We start from the raw sequence: 26,464 nt of genomic DNA on the forward strand, positions 1-26,464 counted from the left end.
ATAAAAAATGATAAAGGGATATCACCACTGACCCCACAGAAATACAAACAACCATCAGAGAATACTATAAATGCCTCTACGCAAATCAACTAGAAAATCTAGAAGAAATGGATAATTTCCTGGACACTTACACTCTCCCAAGACTAAACCAGGAAAGTTGAATCCCTGAATAGACCAATAGCAGGCTCTGAAATTGAGGCAACAATTAATAGCCTACCCACCAAAAAAAGTCCAGGACCAGATGGATTCACAGCTGAATTCTACCAGAGGTACAAGGAGGAGCTGGTACCATTCCTTCTGAAACTATTCCAATCAATAGAAAAAGAGGGAATCCTCCCTAACTCATTTTATGAGGCCAACATCATCCTGATACCAAAGCCTGGCAGAGACACAACAAAAAAGAGAATTTTAGACCAATATCCCTGATGAACATCGATGCAAAAATCCTCAATAAAATACTGGCAAACCGGATTCAGCAGCACATCAAAAAGCTTATCCACCATGATCAAGTGGGCTTCATCCCTGGGATGCAAGGCTGGTTCAACATTCGCAAATCAATAAACGTAATCCAGCATATAAACAGAACCAAAGACAAGAACCACATGATTATCTCAATAGATGCAGAAAAGGCTTTTGACAAAATTCAACAGCCCTTCATGCTAAAAACGCTCAATAAATTCGGTATTGATGGAACGTACCTCAAAATAATAAGAGCTATTTATGACAAAACCACAGCTAATATCATACTGAATGGGCAAAAACTGGAAAAATTCCCTTTGAAAACTGGCACAAGACAGGGATGCCCTCTCTCACCACTCCTATTCAACATAGTGTTGGAAGTTCTGGCTAGGGCAATCAGGCAAGAGAAAGAAATCAAGGGTATCCAGTTAGGAAAAGAAGAAGTCAAATTGTCCCTGTTTGCAGATGACATGATTGTATATTTAGAAAACCCCATCGTCTCAGCCCAAAATCTCCTTAAGCTGATAAGCAACTTCAGCAAAGTCTCAGGATACAAAATTAATGTGCAAAAATCACAAGCATTCTTATACACCAGTAACAGACAAGCAGAGAGCCAAATCAGGAATGAACTTCCATTCACAATTGCTTCAAAGAGAATAAAATACCTAGGAATCCAACTTACAAGGGATGTAAAGGACCTCTTCAAGGAGAACTACAAACCACTGCTCAGTGAAATCAAAGAGGACACCAACAAATGGAAGAACATACCATGCTCATGGATAGGAAGAATCAATATCGTGAAAATGGCCATACTGCCCAAGGTTATTTATAGATTCAATGCCATCCCCATCAAGCTACCAATGACTTTCTTCACAGAATTGGAAAAAACTGCTTTAAAGTTCATATGGAACCAAAAAGAGCCCGCATTGCCAAGACAATCCTAAGTCAAAGGACAAAGCTGGAGGCGTCACGCTACCTGACTTCAAACTATACTACAAGGCTACAGTAACCAAAACAGCATGGTACTGGTACCACAACAGAGATATAGACCAATGGAACAGAACAGAGTCCTCAGAAATAATACCACACATCTACAGCCATCTGATCTTTGACAAACCTGAGAGAAAACAAGAAATGGGGAAGGATTCCCTATTTAATAAATGGTGCTGGGAAAATTGGCTAGCCATAAGTAGAAAGCTGAAACTGGATCCTTTCCTTACCCCTTATACGAAGATTAATTCAAGATGGATTAGAGACTTAAATGTTAGACCTAATACCATAAAAACCCTAGAAGAAAATCTAGGTAGTACCATTCAGGACATAGGCATGGGCAAGGACTTCATGTCTAAAACACCAAAAGCAACGGCAGCAAAAGCCAAAATTGACAAATGGGATCTAATTAAACTAAAGAGCTTTGCACAGCAAAAGAACTACTACCATCAGAGTGAACAGGCAACCTACAGAATGGGAGAAAATTTTTGCAACCTACTCATCTGACAAAGGGCTAATATCCAGAATCTACAAAGAACTCAAACAAATTTACAAGAAAAAACAAACAACCCCATCAAAAAGTGGGCAAAGGATATGAACAGACATTTCTCAAAAGAAGACATTCATACAGCCAACAGACACATGAAAAAATGCTCATCATCACTCGCCATCAGAGAAATGCAAATCAAAACCACAATGAGATACCATCTCACACCAGTTAGAATGGCAATCATTAAGAAGTCAGGAAACAACAGGTGTTGGAGAGGATGTGGAGAAATAGGAACACTTTTACACTGTTGGTGGGATTGTAAACTAGTTCAACCATTATGGAAAAAGTATGGCAATTCCTCAAGGATCTAGAACTAGATGTACCATATGACCCAGCCATCCCACTACTGGGTATATACCCAAAGGATTATAATTATTCTACTACAAAGACACATGCACACGTATGTTTATTGCGGCACTATTCACAATAGCAAGACTTGGAATCAACCCAAATGTCCATCTGTGACAGACTGGATTAAGAAAATGTGGCACATATACACCATGGAATACTATGCAGCCATAAAAAGGATGAGTTTGCGTCCTTTGTAGGGACATGGATGCAGCTGGAAACCATCATTCTTAGCAAACTATCACAAGAAGAGAAAACCAAACACCGCATGTTGTCACTCATAGGTGGGAACTGAACAATGAGATCACTTGGACTCAAGAAGGGGAACATCACACACTGGGGCCTATCATGGGGGGGGAGGGAGGGATTGCATTGGGGAGTTATACATGATATAAATGATGACTTGATGGGTGCTGACGAGTTGATGGGTGCAGCACACCAACATGGCACAAGTATACATATGTAACAAACCTGCACGTTATGCACATGTACCCTAGAACTTAAAGTATAATAAATAAAAAATAAATAAATAAATAAAAATAAAATAAAAAGGTTCAATAATATACAGTTTCAATAATATACTGTATTTAATACAAAGTGTGAAAAATAATATTTACATATGAACACAATCTAAAATTATTTATAAGATATTTTATAGACATTTTCATAGCTACTGTTACCATTATTATTTTGGGGAGATTCTTTATGTTGGGATTGTGTGGTTGATGGAGGTTTGAAGGAGTCTGATTAGCAAGGGTGACCTGTGCTGGCTTCGTAAATGTCAACTTTGATAAGCTGAAGGAGGGGTGAAAGTGTGATTATTTGTGCATTATGTGCAGGGTGGAGATGGGCAGCGCCCATCCTACAGCTAACCCTGTGGGTGCATCTCTGATCTCTGCATGGGGTGAGGGTGCTCCCCTTTCAGTGGATTCCTTTCAGGAGGATCAGACTCCACCTCTCCTTCAGGACTCCTAGAACCTTGTATGTCAGGCTCCATTTTCATTTTCTAAGAATACAAGGAACACTCAGAGTAAATGGCCATTTGGGTGTTCACAATCGAAATTTGGTAAATTTGCTCGTGTTTCCACCTCAGGTCTATGGTAGTTCATTTTGGTGACAGCTGGCCATCTTAGTTTGGGTTCCCTGGAAGAAGACTCTGAGATAAGGATGTGCATGCACAGAAGATCTGGAAGGAGTGAGGGAGGCATCACCCGCAGAAGGAGACCCTGGCCCACAATAGGGTTGCAACAGAGGCCTCAGGCATCCACGATGGGAGGTCTGGAGCTGGAAGGCCTTTCAGTGTCATCCTGTATTAAGACAGGGCCTTGGGTTCTTGGCTCAGGCAGTCATCAAATTAAAACTCTCAAAACTGGATTTAAATATGAGGAAGGAAGTTTTCTGGAACAATAGCACTTCCCAGTGAGGGCACAGTTCTGAGCTCCTAGAAGCTCCCAGCAGTTGAGGGTTGGTGAGCTCAGAAAAGGATATTGAGGCTGATCCCACAGTGTCCCCTCCTCTGCTTTTCTTGTTCAAGATCCCAGGCTGCCATGGAAGCCTGGGACCTCAGGTGTTGAGCTGAGGTGGACAGTTTTGGGGACTGAGGTAGGCTGTTTGGAAGAAGTGACCCAATCACCATCATGTGGAAATCTAAGGCCAAGTGAAGTTTCTTTACATCTCTCTCATCTTCCATCCAGTTCTTACTTCCCCAAATCACTCCAGAGGCCTAAAAACACCATAAATTCTGATTATAGCAGCCCTAAATCCACTCCTGATCCACCCTCTCCAGAGCCAACCTGGTTGGCTGGACAAAAGGATGACCTGGAGGTCTCAGATCGAGTAGAACTCGGCCAGACCTGCTCATGGCTTGGTCCACAGCCTTCCTGGTGCTGGAGGAAGAACATGACACAGATGAAAAAGGGGTTTGTGTCTCACTTCTCCATCTGCCTGTGTCACGGTGGGATTGTTCTCATTCCCAGAAAAACAGTAATAGTCAGCCTCGTCTTCGCTCAGGCTGCTGCTGATGGTCAGGGTGTTTGTGTCCCCTGAGGTGGACCCAGAGAATCGCTCAGGGATTCCAGAGGGTCGCTTACTATCTTCATGTATCACCAGCACAGGGGCCTGACCGGGCTTCTGCTGGTACCAGTCAGCATAATTTTCCTTCAGTACATCTCCAGAGCAGGTGATCCTGGCTGTCTGTCCTGGGGACACTGACACCGAGGGTGGCTGTGTCAGCTCATAGGAGGCAACAGAGCCAACAGAGCCTGCAGGAGAGGACAGGAGAGGGGGCTTGAAGATAACAAACCCATTCCAGTGGTGTCACCCTGGGGCTCTGCCTGGGCTCAGCTCAGGGTTCCGGGGAGGACAAGCTCAGAGGCCTAAGAGGGCTGAGCCTGGGGCAGGGCCTGGGGGCAGCACCTGTGTAGAGGGTGAGGAGTGGGAGCAGGAGTGTGGTCCAGGCCATGGTGAGACACCCAGAGCTCTGCCTCCTGAGCCTGCAATACAGCTGGGCTCCCCAGTCCTCTCTTATTTCCTCTCAGGTCCACTGGAGCAGTGCATCCTTGGTGTTTATGCAAATTTACTTCTCTGGGACTCCTCATGGTGGGATCTGTCAAGCCAGCTCTAGGGCAGCACAAGAAAGTAAGAAAGAAGGAATGAGTCCCCAACTTCCTTCATCTGCTTCTCTAGTCAGAAAATCAGCTTTGGCCTCCAAGGCCTGTGATCACAGTCACCTGCCTGGGTATTGACAACATGGTTGCTGTCTCAAACCTCTGTGTCATGTGATCTGTCTTAGGCTGCATTAAGCAGGGCTGTAGACCTTCCAGGAGCCTGGTCTGGGGCTGAGCTGGGCCCTGCTGAGAGATCATTGATGACACCTGACTCAGCAGCAAGTGCACCAAAAATGCGTCATCTTTCTCCTCTTTCATCTCCGCTCCGGATGCCCCAGAATCACTTGGCCCCATCCTGGTAATTTTATGTACGTGATGTACTGTGTTTTTAGGACACTTATTAATCATTGCCGTTGGAAGAGTTTTGTCATTTGAGCAACCACACACATTGTGGATGCATCCCAATCCCTAGTCTCATTTGACATGCGCGCTGCTGCTCTTTCCATGGTATCCCCCAACCTCACAGTAGACCAGCAATTGCCATCCTCAGCTCTTCTTTTACTTATTCACTTTTTCTCATCAGTGTTTCATGTAAACTTGCTAAAAGAACCAGATGATCACACTGTACTGAAAATCTAATTTTTGGTCCCATGGTCTCTCTGAGGGTCCCTGGGTCATGGTCTCTGCACAGGACATGAGCTCCAGAAGGTGTGTGTTCAGTAGTTCCTCCAGCCATGCGGATCCTGTCACTGATCAAGGGACAGCCCTGTGATGAGAGCTGTGGACTGGGGCAGGTGAGAATCCCCTTCCATCTGGAGAGCGTCCCCTCAAGGAGGCTGGGGATGCCCCATGCAGAGACCAGAGCCCTGATTGCCCCACCCCACCCACCTGAGACTCCCCTGAGCACAGGAGCTCCCCCTTGAGTCAGAGTCCACCTGGAACTGGAAGAAGAGGCAGAGGGAGGAAGGGTCGATTCCCTCTGGAAGTGCCCAGAACAGAGGGTTCAGCTCCCCAGGACACTGCTAGACAGGGAGGGATGAGGCCCTGAGAGTGGCAGGAGGCTCAGGCAGTCATCCTGGGTGAAGGACTTGGGCTCTGAGAGCCCCATCCCCTCAAATTTTGCCCCTTCCAGAGCACCTGGACCTCTGGACATCTCCCAGGGATCCCATCCTTGTGGGAACTGCCCAGGCTGACCCCTGGGCCCAGACTCCTCCAGCTGCATTTCCCAGGCAAAATCCTAACTGTGCCTGGCCTCCTGCCAGTGTCTTGGGGGTGAGGATTTGTGTGCTTGACTCTCAGAACGTGGTTACTGCAGCCCGAGGGGGTATGGTGCACTGTCCCGACTTCCAGGCTGAGGACTGATTCTCTGACATCTGTTGAACCCCAGGCTGGCCTCCCTCTTAGGCTCTACCTGGGCAGCCCCAGCCTGTCTCCTGGTTGCTCCTGGATGCTGCTCTGCTACACTCTGCTGGTGAATGTGACTCACACCAGCAGCTTCTGTCCTCCAGGTGACCTGTAGCACCTGTCACCTCAGAGGCTGTGGACCAGGGAGTCCAGCCTCATTCTATGCCAGCGTGACCCCATCTGCCTTGCTTGGCACAGAGAGGTCACATACACTTGCAGGGAGGTGGGGTCGGTGGCATTGCTATAATGATGTCCCAGGTTTGAAATGCCCTACAACAGTGGTTTGGTTGTCAGGACTAATTAGAGTGAGGCAACTGAAGCTCTTCTGCAAAGCTTTCAAAGTCCAGAGATAGATGCATGCCATTTGTCAATGATTCAGACTTCCTATACACTTAGGAAGCAAACTGGTGCACCTCCCACCTAATAAGAGCAGTTGTGGTTCACTGCGATCACCCCATGTTTCTGGTACTGCAGCTTAGTTGTGAAGTAACATCACCATCGTTGCCATGATTAATTTCATGTTTATGTTTATTTCATTCCACACCTCTTAGAGTTTGTGTCAGGAGGATTTCTTCACTAGCCTAATCTGTCTTCCTGACGAAACTGGGATTCTCCTGCTTATTCTCAGATGGGGACCGCTGTTCCTACCTACAGAAAACAAGCTCTTTTTGACCACCTTTCTTGGGATTCCTGCAGAGGAATGATGAGAGATTCCATGTCTGAGGCCCATTGGAGCCCATTCAATGATACCCCCTCATCAGACTTTAACTAATATGCCTTTTGTTGCTTTTCTGTCATGTAATTTTGAATAAAGAAAAAAGATTTTTAAGTTCAGTATAAGCTTCCCCAATTCACAGGAAGTGATACTCAGGTCCCAAGAGACTAAGTGGCTGAGGAGAAGAGAGAGCAGTGGTGGGAAGTGCAGGAGTTGACACAGGTGTCCTGAGTTCTGAACTTGGGACCTTTGGGGCAGAGCTTGACCAGGGTGGGGAGGAAGGGGCATGAGGGTGAGGCAGGCAGCAGGACTGTGTCTCACAAGCACACTGCCATTCCCCGTCACGTTCTGGCCATTCTGAGAAGCCCACTTCAGCCTGCGGAAGGTGGGGGCTGTACCTCAGGTTAGAACTGGAGCATCTGCGGGGATTGAGGGCTGTTTTGGGTGCAGGACTTGGCCTGGCACCTGCTGGTTCTCTCTGCACTTTTGTCTGTCCCAGTCTCTCCTGAGAAGGTGGTGGACAGCTGTCTCATGCCCACCTCTCCTGGGGGCTGCTGAGTCTGTAGGAGACCACAGAACCTGTGGGTTGAGGAGACTTTGAGGCTCATTCTCAGAGACCCATCTCCTGAAGCATCACCTGGGCGTAGGGCCCTGTGGGGACTTATCTCAGGGCAGCATCTGTGCAGAGTGAGGAAAGGTGACAGGTGAGGGGCACAGGCCATGGGGAAATGTCCCAGAGCTTTGTCTCTGGAACCCATAGCTGAGGCCATTTTCCTCAGGCCTTCTCCATACTCTCAAAGGTATCCACAAAAATGCTCCCTCCATCACGCTGGACTGGAGAGAGCTCAGAGGCTTCAGGGTGGGAGTCACGGGTCTGGAGAGAGCTCGCAGGCTCCAGTGTGGGAGTCACGGATTTGGTTCATGTGGGATTATTCTTCTCATATCTCATAGGGGAGGGATTATTTGAACAAACTCAAAGGAATTACAAGAATCCCATACCCATGGTTGTCTGTGAAGCTCACAGGGGTGGGAAGGTGTCTCCGTGTTGCCAGTCCCTGGACATTGTTGTGTCTCAGTCCCCCTTCTGCTGCTCTGTCAGGACCAGACAGGGGTGTACATGTGGCCCACCCTGAGGAAGGTTCTATATGAGCATAACAATCGTTAATGACCCTTACTCAGCACTAACTATGGCCTGTGCCTTGCCTGTTTCTGGTCCCTGCCCCCACAAACTCATTTAAGCCAGAAGCACATCTGAGGGAGGAGGTAAGTGAGGAAAATAGAAAAGTTTTGAATTTGGGACATTTGATACTTGAGACATTCCTTGGCAGCGCCAGCATGCACATGTACACACAAGCACACACACTCAGACACAGATATATGCATTTACACACAGGCACACACATCAACACACAGGCATATGCATTTACACACATGCATACCCATTGCACTGTTTTGTGCACAGGTAAAAAGGGAGCACAGCCTTCATCCTGCTGTCCTGTTCTATGGGCTTTCTGTTGCAGGCACATGAATGAGTTCTGAGAGACATCACCAGGATGTGTCCCAGCAGAACTGCAGCAAAACCACTTTGTCTTGTCCAACTCTGTGATGTATGTTACACTCCTACTTGCCTTCCTAGACCTGGCCTTGCTTGGGACTTCCTGGTGCTGGGAGGAGATGCCCAGTTCTGCAGAAACAGTCAGGAGAATCTGCTCGAGATTGGCAATTAGTTTTTGTCCTGTGGCATGAACAAGTCTGGGGTCAGAGCCGTGGCCTGAGGCAGGTGAGAAGCCCCGTCCCTCTGGAGAGTGTTTCCTCAATGAGGCTGGTGATGCCCCATGCAGGGACCAGGGCCCCAAATTCCTCACCCCACCCACCTGAGACTCCCCTGAGTACAGGTGCTGCCCTTGACTCATAGTCTGCCTGGATCAGTAAGGAGAGGCAGAGGGAGGGTAGGGAGGGTGTATCTGAAAGTGCCCAGGATAGAGGGCTCAGCTCCCAAGGATGCTGCTGGACAGTGAGGGACGAGGCTCTGAGAGTGGCAGAAGGTTCAGGCAGCCATCCTGGGTGAAGAACTCGGGCCCTGGGAGCCCCGTCACCTCACACTGTGCACCTTCCTAGAGCACCTCAACCTCAGGACGTCTCCCAGGAAATCCCCTTCCTGAAGAAGCTGCCCAAGTTGACACCTGGGTTCAGCATCCTCCAGCTGCATTTCCCAGGTGAGGCCTTCACTGTGCCAGGCTTCTGTCAGTGTTCTGAGCTGACACCGTTTGAGTCTGATCCTTGGAACATGGTCACTGCAGCCCGAAGGGATGGGATGAACTGTCTTCACTTTCAGTCTGAAGACTGATTCTTGGACACCTGTTGAACCCCAGGCTGACCTTCCTCTTTGCCCCAGCTGGGCAGCCCCAGCCTCTCTCCTGACTGCTCCTGACTGCAGCTCTGCTGACCCCAGTTGGTGGAGGAGACTCAGCCCAGGACTTTTTTTTCCTTCCAGGTGACCCAACAGCACCTGTCACCTCAGAAGTTGAGGACCAGAGAGTCCAGCTCCATTCTGTGCCAGTGTGAGCCAATCTGCCCTGCCCAGTCCAGCACAGAGAGGTCACACATGCAGTACAGTGAGGTGGTGCAGGTGAAATTGCTATAAAAGTGTCTCAAGTTTGAAATGTCCTCCTCTAATGGGTTTGTTCGGTCAGGACTTATTAGAGTGAGTCAACTGAAGCTCTTCTGCAATACTTTCAAAGTTCAGAGAGACGTGCATGCCATCCTACAGGGACCCAGGCCTTCTATGCACTAAGGAAGCAAAGTGGTGCACCTCCCACCCAGTAAGAGCAGCTATGACTCACTGCCATCATCTGATGTTTCTGGTTCTGCAGCATAGTTATGAGCTAACATCACCATCATCGGCATATTAATTTCATGTTTATCTTTATTTCATTCCACGCCTCTCAGAGCTTGTGCCGGGAGGATTTCTACCTTAGCCTGTTCTGTCTTGCTGATGAAACTGGGACTCTCCTGCCTATACTCAGATCGGGAACATAGTTGTTGACATCATACAGAAGGCAAGCTCTTTTTGAGTCTCTTTCTTGGAACCCTGCAGAGGAAAGACAAGAAGTTCCATGGCTGAAGCCCACTGGAGCCCATTAAAAGACATCCCCTCAGCAGGCTTTAATTCACATGACTCATTGTTTTTCTATCTTGTAATTTTGAATGAAGAAAAGAGCTTCTTCACTTCAGTATAAGCCTCCTCACTTCACAGCAGGTAACACTGAGGCCAAAAGAGACTACGTGGCTCAGGAGAACAGAGAGCAGTGGGGGCAAATCCAGGAGCTGACCCAGGTGACCTGAGTTCTGAACCTAGGCCCTTTGAGGTGGAGCTTAACCAGGGTAAGGAGGGAGGGGGCATGATGGCCAGGCAGGCAGCATGGCTGTGTCCATCCCCTATAATGGACAAACTTCCATCCGCTATCATGGCCTTGGCATCCTAAGAAGCCCACTTCAGCCTGCAGAATGTGGGGGTTGTACGCAGGCTAGAGTTGGAGAATCTGTGGGGAGTGGGGGCTGCTTTGGATGCAGGGCCTGTCCTGGCTCCTGCTGGTTCTCTCTGCACTGTTGCCTGCTCCACTGTCTCTTGAGAAGGTGGGGGACAGGTGTCTCATGGCCCACTCTCCTGGGGGTAGCTGGGTCTTTACGAGACCACAGAGGATTCAGGTTAAGGAGGCTTTGGGACTCATTCTCAGGATCCCATCTCCTGAGGCATCACCTGGGCTGTGGGGGCTTAGCCTGGGGCAGCATCTATGCAAAGAGTAAGGAGAGGTAGCAGGTGATGGGCCAAGGCCAGGGGGAGACATCCTGGAGTTTTGTCTCTGGAACCCATAGCTGAGGCTGGTTCCCATCATATTCCCAAAAGTTCCCATGAAAATGCTCCCTCCATCTCACTGGATTGCAGAGAACTCAACAGGCTTCAGTGTGGGCTTCATGGGTTTAGTTCATGTGGAATTCTTTTTCTTCTCATATCTCATATGGAAGTGATTGTCACTGCTTATTTGAACAATCTTGAAGGAATGATGGGAATCACAGCCTGGTGTCAGGACACAAGTCAGGAATCTTAGGAGGGTTTTGGTCTTACTTCCTCATTGCTTGGGATGTGTGGGACAGCAATAATGGTCAGTCTCACTGCTGGGATCCCAGGGAGTCTCAAAGAAGCTCACTTGTCAGACTTGAAGCCTGAGAATCAGTTTTTTGTCTCTTAGTTTTAATCTTTGACCTCACACCTCAGCTGTGTGGGGCTCTACTCTGTTTCTCATGGAACCAGGAGACAAAACTGTTACCACCAATATTGCTGTGGTTTCAGTAAAACAGATGATGACTGACTGCCAGGTGTCCATGAAGTGGAGGGAGACTGAGTCAGAGCAGTCAGGACCCCAGTCCTGAGGGGACAGACAAATGTGGAGATGAGCAAGTGAGTGACCAAACCTCAGGGTGCTATGGCTTTGATCTTTGTCTCCTCCAAATCTTATGTTGAAGCTGGATCCCCAATGTTGGAGGTGGGAACTAATGGGAGCTTTTAGGGTGATGGGAGTGGATCTCTCATGAATAGTTTAATGCCCTCACTTGGGGTGAGTGAATTCCCACTATTTCCACAAGAGCTAGTTATTTAAAGAGCCTGGCATCTTCCCCTTCTCTCTTGCTTCCTCTCCCCCCATTGACGTCAGCACACACTGGCTCCCCTTACCTTTCACCGTGACGGGAATTGCCTGAGGTCTTCAGCAAGAGCAGGTGCCACACCTTGAACTTTACAGCCATTGGAACTGTGAGCCACATAAACCTTTTATTTTCTCTATAAATTACCCAGTCTTGGGTACTTCTTTATAGTAACAGAAAAAGATCTAAGACACAAGGGGAGGAGTGAGAAGTGACCTGTGCTTCTGCAATGTGCTCTCCTTGTGTGAGTCTCCTCTGTGGCTTGAGTGAGCTGGGTGAATAAGAGCTAAGCCACTCAAAGTGTGGTCCTTGGAGGACCAGCAGCATCAGCCTCACCTGGGAGTTGCTGGACACAGAGAATTTGGGGCCACATCCAGAACTGTTGAGGCTGCATCTGTACCTTAACCAGACCCCTCAGGGGCTTGTATGTCCACTAGAATCTCTGCCCTAAGCCACAATGAAAAACCTCACTTCCTCTACTTTTAACAACAAGCCCTTGTCTCCCCAAGTCCTTCCGAGGCCACCTGGGTCTGGTGCTTAAGAGGCCTGGACTCATCAAACTGAGTTTGATTCACATACTTGACCCTGTCATGATATGCAAAAAAAAAAATTAAAAATGGGCATTTTTACAATTCACATGGGTGGTGTGTTCGGGAGGAGAAAATATTTTAATGAGATATCCAGAGAGAAATATATGGCTTATGCCATTTTGTTGTTGTTGTTGTTCTCACTCATCTCAAGTAAGTCTTATTTCTCAGACATATTATGTTCTGTTCTGTGTTCCAACCGCCATGTGTTTTTCTCTTTGAAAGCTTTCCTGTGTATATCCCTATTCTTCACCAAAAACCGGCCTAAATGCTACCTATCCTATCAGTTCCCTGTACTCACCACTTGTCAAGGAAGCGGTCTCTGACCATTAGAACATTCGGAAATGCAGAATAGGAATCTTTTAGTGTTTTTTTTTTTTTCCAATGGAGTCAAATTAGTTCCACTGTTGACAGTGGTTGTTATCATTTTAAATGTTTACATTGTAAATGGTGCTGTAAGTTCATATGGAATATCCCCAAAGTTGATCCTTGGGCCACAAAGACTTTTTTAAAGCTACTTTTATTTTATTTAATTTAAGTGAGATGAGGGTTCACTCATCTCACTGGGCCTAGTGCGGCCCAGGCTAATCTCAAACTCCTGGGATCAAGTGATTGACCCATCTTAGCCTTCCAAAGAGCTGGGATTACAGGCATGAGCCACCGTGTAAGGCCACAAAGATTAAAATTTTTCTTATCTGATAATTTTTTTAAAGTTTACCAAATCCTAAAAAATGAAGAGTACTGAACTATTTGTGAAAAGGCCCAACATTAAGCAGAACAGAAAACTCAAAAATAAAACTGTGACCAGATAACATTTTTCTGTTTGATAAGTTGGCAAAAATTTACACTTTCAACAATGTACTCTGAACAAGTACTTACGACTGGCATTGTAAATTGGTAGAACCCCTCTGGAGGGGAATCTGACAACAATGGGTGAAAATTACAAACACACATCTTTCTGACCCGCAATTTCACTTTCAGAAATGAATCCTATGATCATATTCACACAGGAACTCAAAGGAGGCTGCATAGGGATGTTCGCTGCACTGTTATTTAAGATCAAAGTTGTGGCGATAATCATTAGAATGTAGTTGGCTAAAATTCTACAAACAGTGTGGGAGATGGTGATGCAGTTAGGATGAGGACATTCCTGAGAAAAGTAGTGACTACAGCAATCAGGCAGCTCCTTGTCACTGTCCCTGCTTTGAAGAGCTAGGAAGAGTTGCGCATTCAGGGACCACAGCACACAAGCATCAGGAAGCTGTCCCTGTCCTGGATGACAAACCACAGGGCAGGTTTCCCTTTGGACTTCATGGTGGGAAAGGAGAGGAGCTGAGAGGTGAGAATTCTCGAGGCCCCGCTGCAGGAAGCCCCTTGCACAGGGTGAGGAAGCATCTTCAGAGCAAGGAGGAAGCCTGAGAGCCCAGGGCAGGTTTTGGTCTCAGTTCCCCATGAACTTGGACCACTGTGGAAAGTGCTACTGGTTGTATATGAACAACGGTAATAATCAGCCTCGTCCTCAGCCTGGAGCCCAGGGATGGTCAGGGAGGCCATGTTGCCAGACTTGGAGCCAGAGAAGCGATAAGAGACCCCTGAGGGCTGATTACTGACACCATAAATCATGAGTTTGGGGGCTGTGCCTGGGTGTTGCTGGTACCAGGAGACAAGATTATAACCACCGATGTCACTGCTGGTTCCAGTGCAGGAGATGGTGACCGACTGTCCAGGAGACCCAGACACTGAACGAGGCTGAGTCAGGGCAGACTGAGCCCAGGATCCTGGAAAGAGGGAGAAACACACTCTAGTGAGTCAGTGCTGGGCCCAGGTGAGCCTGAGGAGCAAGAGACCAAGAACCAGCCCAGAGGCCCCTGAAGCCCCTTCCCTGGAGGTGTCGCCTGTGCCCTGAGTGAGGAGGGTGAGGAGGAGCAGAGCCCAGGCCATGGTGGAGATGTCCCGAGAGTGGTGCCTCCTGATACCCCAGCACTGGGCCTACCCCAGCCCTGTGTTATCTCCTCTGCCTCAGAGGAGGGCGGGGCCTCCATGCAAATCTGCACCCTGAACTCCTCTCCTCACCCCACCCTCACCTGGGTCTGGGCTCAGAGACTTCTGCTTCCCTGGACACCGGGGCTAAGCTGAGAAGATTAAAGTCCTTGTTTGTCTATTCTGATGGCAGGAACTTATTTTTTTGTACCTGATTTGCTCAGGAGAGAAAGATCTGCTGAAATCCCTTACCTGAGTCATCTCCTGGCCATCGGTGTCTCTGCTGTGTGGTGCCTGTGGCTCTGTGACCCTCCAGGCCTGGGCACACCCTGCAGTGCCCTCGGCTTGGCACCCACCTCCAGCCTGTCTCTACTGTCAGGAAATGGGGCTGCCTACCCCGTGGACCCCTCTGATGGGTATCGTCGGTCGCTGGTCTCCCGAGTTGCAGCCTCATCCCATCACCACCCCCACGCTTTGTGCTGAAGCATTTGTGGCATTGAATCCCTGGAGCACATCAGCCGCCCCCGGCAGTGCACCCGCATCCACACGGGCACATGTGGGAGGGACCCTGTGGAAGGAACAGGAGCACTGACCAGGCCCACAGTCCTGAGCCTGAGTCCACTGCTCCCAATCCTGCCTTTCCCACTCATGAGCAGGTGACGTGTCCTTCCCACCTTCTGGTTCTCAGCCTGAGAAATGGGGACCACAGAGTCCACACTGCACACAGACGGTCCGTGGGGATATGACCCAGCAGGACAAAGGGAAAGTTTGTTAACAGGCTTTTCTGTGTGCACCAGCGTGATATTTATTGTGAATGTTTGCTTTACTGAACTGTAATTTATGTGTTAAATTGCAGAGATGCGTGTTTCTTGCTTTCTTACTTTTTCCCATCAGACCACTTCCTCACTACAACTTAAATCTGACCTCTCTCAGCCTTGCGACAATGAAGACACACAGACATTCAATAAATACATTTTTGTTTCTTTCCTTAAAAGGATTTTAGTATCTTTTCTTCTTTCCCCATTGCTTATGACAAAATTCTCTTAATGTTTCATATTAGATATTTACAGATTCAGGTTCCATTTAAATATTATAACATACACTATCCTGTCTTCCCACCTAGATTCATGTCTGGAACCATGACAAGTGCATGGGGCAGCTATTTGAGCACCAGGAAAGGAAATGGTACGATGCAGTTTGGGATGGCCCCAGCAGATGACATACAACGAGTCGGTGTGAGACTCTTGGATTTCCTCAATGTCCCCTGGCTGGGATCCAGACAGCCTGAAACTTCAAGGGGCACAAACCTGAAAACAAAAAGAAGCCCAGAAAGCCCTCTTGTTATGAATTGAAGATAGGAAAGGATATTATTTGGCTCAAAATGAAGGCTCAGTCCCCTTCACAAGCAGGTGGTTCACACCTGTGTTCTAATCTCTAATTACACCAGCACCTCTCCCTGGGTTCACACTGATGTCTTGTGGATGGAGATGGGGGTTCCTGCACCAGGTCACTCCACAGCCCCTGTAACCTGAAGGGGTGCAGACCAGCCCTGTCCATTCACAATAATGTTGTGAGCCTCGTGGGAAACCGAATGTCTAGTCATCGCATTAGAAATACAAAGAGAAGAAGAAAATGAGTTAAATAATATGCTTTATTTACCTAGCATATCAAAAATAGTATCACTTTCATATGTAATCTAAGGACAATTATTTAGGAGACATTTTCTATACTTTGCATGGCTATTGCTATTATGTTTTGAAGAATCTGTGGCGATTGTGTGGCTGATGGAGATGTGAATGGGTTTCCTGTTGACAAGCGTGGGCTGCGGTGGCTTTTTAAGTGTCAGCGTTGATAGGCTGAAAGAGGGGTGGAAAGAATGATTTTTTTGCACAGGGTGTGGGGGGTGGAGGTGGGCAGTGTCCATCCTGCAGCTCACCCTGTGGGTGCATCTGTGGTCCCTGCATGGGGTGAGGCTGCTCCTCCTGCCCCGGGTTTCCCTGAAGGGAGATCTGACTCCAACTCTCCCTCAGAACCCAGAGCACCTGGCAACTCAGGCTCCCTTTTCATTCCATACAAATGCAAGAAACACTCAGATCTCATTGGGCATGTGGATACTCACAATGCTAATTTAGGAATAAACGCATGCTTTCCAGTGTACAGTGGCCTCCTGAGGTCCCGCATGTTGGGGATGGCTGGTGATCTTAATTTGGGTTCCCTGGAAGCAGACTCTGACATGGAGAACTGTATGCACAGAGGATGTGAAAGGAGGTGAGAGAGGCAACACCGGGCAGGAGGCTCCGACCCTCATTGAGGCCTCAGTCTTTCCCACAGGGAGCTGTGGAGCTAGGAGGAATTTCAGGTCCTCGTATATTGAGGCAGAGGGTTGAGATCTTGGCCTCAGGCAGTCATGAAACCTAACCTCACTGGGGAAGGGCAAAAACCTGGAGGAGGCATTTTTCTGCGCTGAGCAGCACTTCCCAGTGAAGAAGGCACAGCTCTCAGCTGCCACAAGCTCCCAACAGTGCTGGGTGGGTGAGATCAGAGGAAGGAATCCGGACAGATTCCACTGTGTCCGCTCCACTGGTTTTTCTGTAGAGAATGACATGAGCCTGAGTTGGGCAGTTCTGGGGACTGATCCAGGATATTCAGGTCAAGGACTGGCTTGTCATGACCTGTGGAAATCCAGAGACCAGATGAGGGATGTCTACCTCAGTCTGTTGATTCAATCAGACCCCATTTCCCTAAGTCACAGCTGAGTCCCCACACCCCAGTATATCCTGGTCACCTAATTCCTCAATCCACTCTTCATACCCCCTCTGCAGAGTCTACCTGGAGGGCTGGAGGAACTCAGATCCGGTGGTCTCAGAGCCAGGTGAACTGGGCCAGCCCTGCACATGAATTTGTCCACAGTCTTCCTGGCTGGAGGAAATGTCCCATCCTGCTCATTTAATCTGAATGATGGATTGTGTCATTAGGACACTTGTCACCTATTTCAGTGAGAATAGTTGAATCATTTGAGGAACCACTCACCCATGTGGAGCCATCAGGACGTCTGGTCTCATTTCACCCATGGTGTTGATATTTCTAGTCCGTCCCCATCCCCACAGTACACTAGCCGTTGCCATTCTCAGCTCTGCCATTGTTTATTTATTTTCCCATCAAGATTTCATGTAAAATGGTAAAAAGCACCAGGGTTCTCTATCTAGTGTGGTTTTCTGGAGACTTTTACAAGTTTACATGAAATATTGATGGGAAATCCAACTTTAAGCCCCATGGTTTCTGTGAGCATCCCAGGGACACAGTCTTTGCACAGGGTGTGGGCTCCGTAGGGTGGGTGGTCCCTGATCCCTGCAATGAGATATATCCTGTCAATGAGCCAAAGACCACCTGGTGGCCAGAGCTGTGGCCTGAGGCAGGTGAGAATCCCCTTCCCTGTGGAAACCATCTCCTTAAGGAGGCTGCAGATGTCCCATTCAGGAACCAGGGTCCTGAGTGTGCCACCCCACCCACTTGAGACTCCCCTGAGCACAGGAGCCGCCCCCTGAGTCAGAGTATGCCTGGAGCAGGAAGGAAAGGCAGAGGGAGAAGGGACGGGGGAGCCTGTGGAAGTGCCCGGGACTGAGGACTCCGCTCCTCAGAATGTTGCTGAACAGAGAGGGACAAGACCCTGAGAGTGGCAGGAGGCTCAGGCAGCAATGCTAGATGAAGGGCTTGGGTCCTGGAAACCCTTATTCCTCACACCGTGCCCTCCTCCTAGAGCACCTCGACCTCGGGGCATCTTCCAGGGAATCCCAGCCCTGTGGGAGCTGCCCAGGCTGACACCAGGGCCCAGGCACCTCCAGCTGCATTTCCCAGGTGAGGTCCTCCCTGTTCCCCGTCTCCTGTCATTTGGGTGATGCTGCGTGAATGCAGCACTCAGGATGGGTTTACTGCAGCTCGAGGGGATAGGATGCACTTTACTGGGCTTCCAGACCCAGGACGGACTGATCCCCAAACAACCGTTGAGCCTTCAGGGCTGGCCTCCCTCTTAGGCTCCTCCTGGGCAGCCCCAGACTAACTTCTGGATGCAGCCCTGCTGCCCCCTGCTGGTGAAGAAGATGGACCCCAGGAGCTTCCCTCCTCCAGGTGACCACAAAGCACCTGACACCTAGGAGGCTGAAAACTATGGAGTCCAGCCTCAGTCTGTGCTATATGTGAACCCCTCTGGCTCAGCACAGAGAGGTGGCATATATGGTTGCAGGGAGGTGGGGCAGGTGCATTTCTGGTAATAGAGTCTCGGGTTGAAATGCTCTTCTCTGTTCCATGGTTTTTGATCACAGAATGGAGAGTGCAGGATAAACTGTAGCTCTTCTGTGAAAAACCTAAGTCCAGTAAATTGCGGTTCTCCCCACATGTACTCCTGCTTCCCATGTATACTGAACACAGGATTGATTTTCCCACCCCAATAAGAACAGCTGCACTGTAACTGGAACACCTTTGTTTCTGTCACTAAACCTCCGTTGTGTGCTTGAACCATCATCACCATCATTATCATGGTATTTTTTCTATTAATCATAAGATTAAGAAGATTAAGGTAGAAAATTATGACCATAAGTAGGTGGGCGCTTTCTGTGTTCAATCCACAAATGAGAAACTCTATAGCATTCCCTACAACTGTGGTTTAATCAGCATGGTTTTATTTTTCCTTGTAAACTTAAATATTTATCAAAAGTTAACATTTCAGTGATTAAAATTGATACCTTTCTTCCTGAGATTTTGATCATTTTTACATGTTTGATGTGAAAGTGTGCTTCTTATTGCTAGAAGGCCTTTTCTTCCCTGCAGGAATAATCAAAATTACTTTTAATCCACATTAGGCCCCTATTGGATCGCAGGCCCCAAGTGGATTCCTAGGCCCCAGGTGCATATCAGGCGCAGGTGTACAAGCAGGCCCTGGGTGGACTTACCTGTATACAGGTAAGGAGCTGACCTGGGGGGAGGGTGAGCAGTAAGCAGCCCAGGGCGTTCTGAGTAGATCTTATGGAGAGGAAGGAGACGAGGATATGGAACCTTAAAGAAGTGAGTTCACTTCCTTGGTGACAGACCTAACAGAATTTAGAACTCTGGTAACCAGGCACCCACATCCTAGGGAGAGCCCCACAGCCAGCTCCCTTGGTGGGAGATGCTCAGTAGAGCATGATGTTCTTGTGATGCATCCCCACATCTCGAGGTTCATGCTTCAGGAGGGCCCAGAGCGAGAGTCTTTTCCCATGATGCTGATGCAGGCTCATCCCTCACCCAGGTGCCTCTGGCCAAAGGCACCTGCAGGTACCACAGAGCAGCCCAGAGCAGGCCCTACCCAGGCCAGCCCGCACCGGTGATCCCATCGGGGCCACATCTGTGCATTGTCCTCGTCCAGGAACATGGAACCTCTGCAGTTCCTCAAGGCACAGGAGCATGGTGAGTTGGCCTATTGTGTCAGAGACTTTGTGGGGGCGGTGTTTTCCCTATAGTCTTCTGCGGGGATGGTGTTTTCAGGATGGAATTCCTTAAATTCAGTGAGGCTGATTCTGTATGTGGAAATTCCAGTGGAAAGTGACTGACATTGGGAACTCTTTTTATCTTTTTCAACTCCTGCTCAATGTGCAGCAATACAGGACCTTCCAGCGTCATCTGATGAGCCAGCGCCAGCACTAGGGGAAGAGCCCCTGTCACGGAGAGAACTGGAGCTAGAGGCAGCCTCAGAGCCCTCCTGTCCCTGCCTCGGTCCTTCCCAGCACCAGCCCATTAAGCAGCTGCCTGACTGCTTGGCATCTGCTGTAGCCACAGGCCTCAGCCCTGGAGCTGAAAGCATGGCTGGAGCAAGAGGTAGAAGAGAGGGGGTGACCAGCACAGCCAGAGCTAGCATCTCCCACTCTGTTCTCAGTCCTGGGCACAGTGGGAGACATGGAGGCAGACACCAGGGTTAGGAGGCCAGGGGCATTTCCAAAGGGTATAGAAACAAAAGCTTTGAAACTCAGCACTCGTGCCCCAAAGTCGCCACGCCATACCACCACTTGCCCAGAATTGATTCATAGTGTTCAATTAAAAATTTCTACAATGACATTTGAATCAAGCTTGACTTTTTGAAATTTCATGTCTTCTTTAACTCCCTGATGTTGTCAGATGGTGTTTTGGAGGCTATCCTGAAAATCTCTGATAGTTGTGTCACTTTGCTGTGGTTGTTTGTGTGTTGGAATTACCATCTAATCAACTGTTACTGGAAACTTTTCAGGCACGCCTTTTAGGAGACCTTGAACTACTTTAGCTTGTTTTTACTCTGGTTTATTGTGGAAAGAGTGATCATGTAGGTCCATTCCTCTAGCAGATCAGTCACCTTTTGCCATCAAAGATTTGGCATCCGTGTTTCCAGAAAGTATGTGTACAAGTTGATATGTTGGTACTTTAGCTAATCTGGGTGCCAAAAGAGAATGCCATAGACTAGGTACCAGAGAAACAAATTTATTTCTCATGGTTCTGGAGATGGTAAAATCCAAGGTAAACTGGTCATCAGGTTTTGTGTCTGGTGAGAGCTTGTTTCCTGGTTGATAAGCTGTCATCTTTGTACTGTGTCCTCACATGACCAAAGGGATGAGGGAGCTCTCAGCAGTCCCTGTGATAGGAACACTGTTGACATTCATAGTCTCAGCTTTCATGACCTAATCACCTTCCAAGGCCCCACCTCCAAATCCCATCACATGGGGAATTAGATTTTAACACATGAATTTGAGGGGACAGTAGATTTGGCCTATAGCATCAGGTCACCCTGAGCCCTTTGCATGCACAGGAAATCTCTAATCTTCTACAAGTACTTGCAGGTCAATTCTAGGTTTAGGGAAATCTTTAACTGCAGCTCTTGATTCCACTGGGTCCAAGCTTAAATTCTACATTTGCCCGCATAACTTGTTCACGGGACAGAGGGAACGTTAGTAGCAACTGACCATTTGGAGCTTTAGGAGAATCGATGGAGAAGGGCTTGGATGTAGATGAAGAAAAGTGGAGGAAGGAGAGGACGATCATGCAGATGGACAGAGAGCAGAAAGTGAAAGGGGAAAGGACCTCTGGATAACAAGAGGGCAACTCTGGTCATCTAGATAACTCTGGTCAACTAGAGGGCACGAAGGTTAATTTTCCTCGGATTCTAAACTCAGATCCCATATTACATCAGCATCACCTGAGGAATACATTTTTCAACGTATATTCCTGGGTTCTGGAAATTTTGATTTCATAAATCTGGAGTTATGCCAATTTATCTGTATTTATCATAAGAATTTTGGATAATTCTAATGAAATTAGACAACAAAGCAGAGCTTGGCAACCGCTGGTTTGGGATGTATATCTGGAAGACATTTGATTATATAAAATAATCACAGAAAACTGAGGAGGAATCATTTATTTAAAAATGCTTGCATATAATTCAACTCTTCCTATATGTGTAGTTTGACCACATATTTGGTCTCTATAATACTAAGATTGGAAATGTGGAGAAAGTCTTTTAAAAATCAAGTAGATGGAAGAAAGCAGTTGGTGAGAAAAGAAAACTCACAATTGTCTGGTAAGAAGAGAACAGAAGAGAAGGGGAAGGAAGTAGCATATTTTTGTACGTTATTTGATGCATGTAAATGATAAGCTCAAATGGTGTTTGTAAGAAAGCCAATAATACAAGTTGTCAGAGTGTGGAGAGTGTAGTGCCAACACTGATTTGCTGGGACAGAGAAGTGTACTCTGTCTTGCTGCATAATGTTAACCAGGTTCAAAAGAAAGAGTCATTCTTTAAGAAGTGTGAGTTGTATTGCTGCTGAATTATTTTATCTCATGCCTAGTTCAAAATAAAAGGGCTATAAAGTGCTTAGATTGAGCACAAAGTCCTCTGCTATCGGTAACATCTTCAGGAGCCACATTAGAGGAGGGACAGGTGGCAATAGTGGAGTGGATGGTTCTTTGCTTATGTATTAAACCAAATAGTATGGCACATATTTTATTAAGAAATCTGTTAAAATGAAGTAAAACTCAGGCTCACGTTCTTAATAGGCACACTATTTTTTATGGCAGCAATAGCAAAAGGCTTAAGTACCAAAAATGTACATTAACTACAATCATTTTCATATAAACAAAACAAAGTGAGCATCTATATATGACAGTAACTCCTATGCCCAAAATATTTTTAAGTAAGATTGAAATCATTTCCTACATAACAGATGTTATTGCTGTATTCTGAGATGATACATTATTTGTGTATAGACCCAATAAATATTAACTTATTTAAGTTATTCATTATTTATTCAAAAAATGATTATGTGGGATCTACAAAATGTTGGTTATGGCACTGGATGTAGAATTAAGACAAAATATAATTTTTAAGTGGTTGATTAATTTAATAGATGGAGGTTGTACTACTAAAAATAGGCAGAGACTGACTTGCTAAGAAAACATTCAGGGAACCCAGTGTGATAATTTTTAATAATAATCAATATTTTAATACAAGTCTCTTGCTTTTTCTCATCAAAATATATTACAATGTGGAATTTCTGGTGTCTGCCATTGGAAAGTTTAAGTACAGCGGGAATGGTGAATTTTCCGAAGACATTTTACCAGCTTACCTGCTTATCAGTAACTCAGTATGATATTAAGTGGAACCACATCCTCTCCAGCAACCTCTAGTGTCAGTCTTTGTAAAGTGTGTCCATTAAATGGGTGTGGGTTTTGCAGGTGATTGTTCTGTTATTGAAAGATAACAGGATACCCAACTTTAAAAAGCAAGACATGCAGAGGCACATGTTTAGAGTGTGTCCCGACCTGGGAATTAAAACTAATCCAATCTGTGCCTCCCCTGTTCAATAAAACGTTTCCTTAAGAATCCAGAGATGAGGCCTTCCTTTGAGAAACCACTCCAATGTGGTTTCTCAACTACTCACTCCAAGAAATTTGCTCTTATCAAAGCACAATTGATATCCATGTTGTTAAATGACGAATTGAAGCGTAATTCCTCAGCCTTTGTCTTAATTTATGTATCAGCAGCATTGAACGCAGTCGATCTCTGCCTCCCTCCTTTTCTCAAAATTTTCTTTGAGAGAATTCCAGAACACTTAACCTACTTTCCTCTTGACATTTTTGATAATTACCCCTAGTACTTTTGGGCTGGTTTCTTCTCATCTTTCTACTTTTTGGGTGTTGGATAACCACTAGACACAGGACTTTCACTTATGCTTCTTATCTTTGCTTTCTTACTAATTTTTGTGTCATACATTTCCTGATATTTTCTTTGATACCGTAACGCTAGATCACACCCAACACTGTCTGGCTTCTCTACTTGGATGTGGTTTAGGGACCTCAAAATTAATAAATCCACATGGAGCCACTGACACTCCCCGAACTTGCTCTTCCCCATTCTGTTTAATGGCACGTCCCATTTTATAATTTCTCACCTCAATATTCTTGGTGTCCTCTTTTAATTCTCTCTGTCTCTGCAGCTCTGTCATTGTCTCTCTGTGTCTGTCTGGTTCTCATTCTCTCTTTCTCTCTCTGTCATACACACACACACACACACACACACACCACACACACACACACACACACTGTCAGATCTGATACATATGAAAATCCCGCCAGCTTTGCCTTTAAAGTAAAGTAATTTCAAATGGTATCTGCAAATTCAGCTTCCCACCCTCACCACTTGGTGACTATAGTACTACCCTCACAAGGCCAAAGTTCTACTGCAGAGATTTCTCAAGGAAATAATGAGAACTATTACACATTCGTATTTCAGGCACCCTCAAAATACAGGCTAGCCATATTCTATATGAATTTAAGCTTCTGTCATCACTCTACTTTTCAATCCAGTCTCCACACAGCAAGCACAGTATGCAGTTAGAATCCCAAGCCATATCACAACACTCCTGTTTTAAAGTCCCTGATTAATTATTTCTTTTCTTCTTCACGAGGATTTAAGATTAACGAAGCTGGGCAACTTTGTATCTTTCTCCACTGACCTATCTTTGGGGCTGGAGGTCACTTGGTGCAAGATAAATGATCAATAAATATTTTCAAATAGTAGAATCAATTATAAATACTTTTACTTCTTTGAGTATACATTTAGACTTAAAAATCAAGAAAATAGACTCTTCAAGAGAATTCTGTTTTGATATTGTTATCCCTTGATTAGATTAGCTTCTTAGTATAATTTCAGTGTGGGAAGCTGTAAGCATTCTCTAAATTTTAAAATAAAATGCAAGGAATTTAAATATCTGCTCCTTTTATTTAAGGGATAAAGAAAGACAAGTTTATCTTTTAAAAGACCTTTTATGTATGTATACACAATCTAAATGTATTTTTCTCTCTTTACCCCGAATCCTTTTTAAAGGTATTCATGTCCTCATTTTTAAAAATCCACTTCAATGATAACATTTTAAAATATATTTGCAACTTCCTTAAGAATATCTTGGTGTTCCACTGAACGCCTTGCCAAATAATACATTAGCAGTGCAATTTTCTCTTAATTGTTTAATTTGTTTCCTTAAATTTATAAATTTCCTACTCTCAACTCATAATTTCATTCAAGCATAATACATCCTACTTGACCTTTGCGGGATTTTCATATCACATATTTATTTTTGAAAATGGTTTTGATATCTGAATCAGAATTTTGTAATCGTATTGCTGGTTAGACTGTTCTGTAAAATCTTTTATTGTTTGGTTCTGTTGTTTATTGATTACAGAGTGGCACTACTACTGTAAAGCTTGAAATATTTTCCTTCCTTCCTTCCCTCCCTCCCTTCCTTCCTTCCTTCCTTCCTTCTTTCCTTCTTCTTTCTTTCCTTCCTTCCTTCCTTCCTTCCTTCCTTTCTTCCTTCTCTCTCATTCTTATATCAAAACTGTTCTCATTTAGTGAGAATTGAAGTGAAAAAAATAATACTAACCTCAACACAGAATGATTGATTCATCATTTGATATACCCTGTGACTTTATAAAATGTACAATCTTGTTATCATTCCATAAGATTCATCATTTGTTACATTTAAAACCAGAATAATTTCAAATTTGGTGTGAAATACATCCCTTAGAGAAATAAATTTCAAGATACAACCCCCTACTCTGTATCTATATCATCTGTATCTGTGTTAGGCCACAGATGCAAAGATATTCTTCTAGGCCTTCTTAATTTTGTAGGATCACACAAACATTGACACAATGGTGATAGACACAGATAGATGTTAATATTGTTCAGAAAACAGTTTCATTTCTAGTGTGATGAACAAACGATTAAGGTGTTGGTGGTCTTAGGCATTATTTCCCAATAAGGTCCATATTTTTGCATGTGAAAAATAGTTACTAGAGGGAGAGCAAGGACTGAGCCCTCTCACTGTTCACAGAGAATTGGACTAGAGAAATATGATGTCACTTACCTTCACCAGCATTTGTATTTTTTGTCTTTTTGCTCATAGCCATTCTAGCTGGGGTGAGATTGTATCTCACTGGGGTTTTGATTTTCATTCCCCTACTGATTAGTGATGTTGAACATTTTTCTCATATGCTGTTGGCCATTTGTGTGTCTTCTATTGAGAAAAGTGCATTCAAATTCTTGGCCCACTTGTTAATGGTATTATTAGTTGTTTATGCTAATGAGTTGTTTCAGTTTTTTTTTTTTTTTTAATTTTATACGGAATATTGGCTCCTTGTCAGGTGAGTAGTGTGCAAATATTTTCTGTTATTTTACACATTTTCTTTACTTTATTGATTGTTTCCTTTTTTTTTAGAAGCTTTTTAGTTTAATGAATTCCCATATCTCTATTATTTGTTGTTGCCTGTGCTTTTGAAGTCTTGGCCACACCATTTTTATCTATACCAATGTCCTAAAGAACTTGTTCTTCCCCTATGTTCTCTAAGTTTCCTTCTAGTAGTTTTACAGTTTAGGGTCTTATATTTGGTTTTTTAATCCACTTTTAGTTGCTACTTTTATGCTGAGGATAAGTGTCCAGTTTCCTTGTTCTGTACATGGGTATCCAGTTTTCTCAGCACCATTTATTGAAAATTGTGCCATTTTCTCAGTGTGTGTTATTGGCATCTTTGTTGACAATCAGCTGAGTATAGATATTTGAATTTATTTCTG

At 45.7% G+C, this 26,464-nt stretch overlaps 2 long non-coding RNA genes and 2 gene segments (V, D, J or C); 2 read left to right on the forward strand and 2 right to left on the reverse strand.

Moving 5' to 3' along the window:
• Positions 1 to 3,215: 3,215 nt before the first annotated feature.
• On the reverse strand, positions 3,216 to 4,857 carry LOC117089637. The segment is given in 3 exon segments: positions 3,216 to 3,353; positions 4,280 to 4,599; positions 4,763 to 4,857. Coding segments are annotated over 3 exon segments (504 nt in total).
• Positions 4,858 to 8,033: 3,176 nt separating this feature from the next.
• Positions 8,034 to 12,383, forward strand: LOC117089626. The gene is made up of 2 exons (XR_004439681.1): positions 8,034 to 8,852; positions 9,191 to 12,383. It is a non-coding gene; the product is annotated as an uncharacterized LOC117089626 (long non-coding RNA).
• A 1,192-nt stretch (positions 12,384 to 13,575) lies between these two features.
• LOC117089617 lies at positions 13,576 to 14,391 on the reverse strand. The segment is given in 2 exon segments: positions 13,576 to 14,138; positions 14,256 to 14,391. Coding segments are annotated over 2 exon segments (594 nt in total).
• Positions 14,392 to 18,056: 3,665 nt separating this feature from the next.
• LOC117089630 lies at positions 18,057 to 20,444 on the forward strand. Its single transcript, XR_004439684.1, has 3 exons — positions 18,057 to 18,195; positions 19,197 to 19,296; positions 19,622 to 20,444. It is a non-coding gene; the product is annotated as an uncharacterized LOC117089630 (long non-coding RNA).
• Positions 20,445 to 26,464: the final 6,020 nt, after the last annotated feature.

This window comes from Trachypithecus francoisi, unplaced genomic scaffold (assembly GCF_009764315.1).
Source record: "Trachypithecus francoisi isolate TF-2019V2 unplaced genomic scaffold, Tfra_2.0 Contig00874, whole genome shotgun sequence".
Lineage (NCBI taxonomy): Eukaryota > Metazoa > Chordata > Mammalia > Primates > Cercopithecidae > Trachypithecus > Trachypithecus francoisi.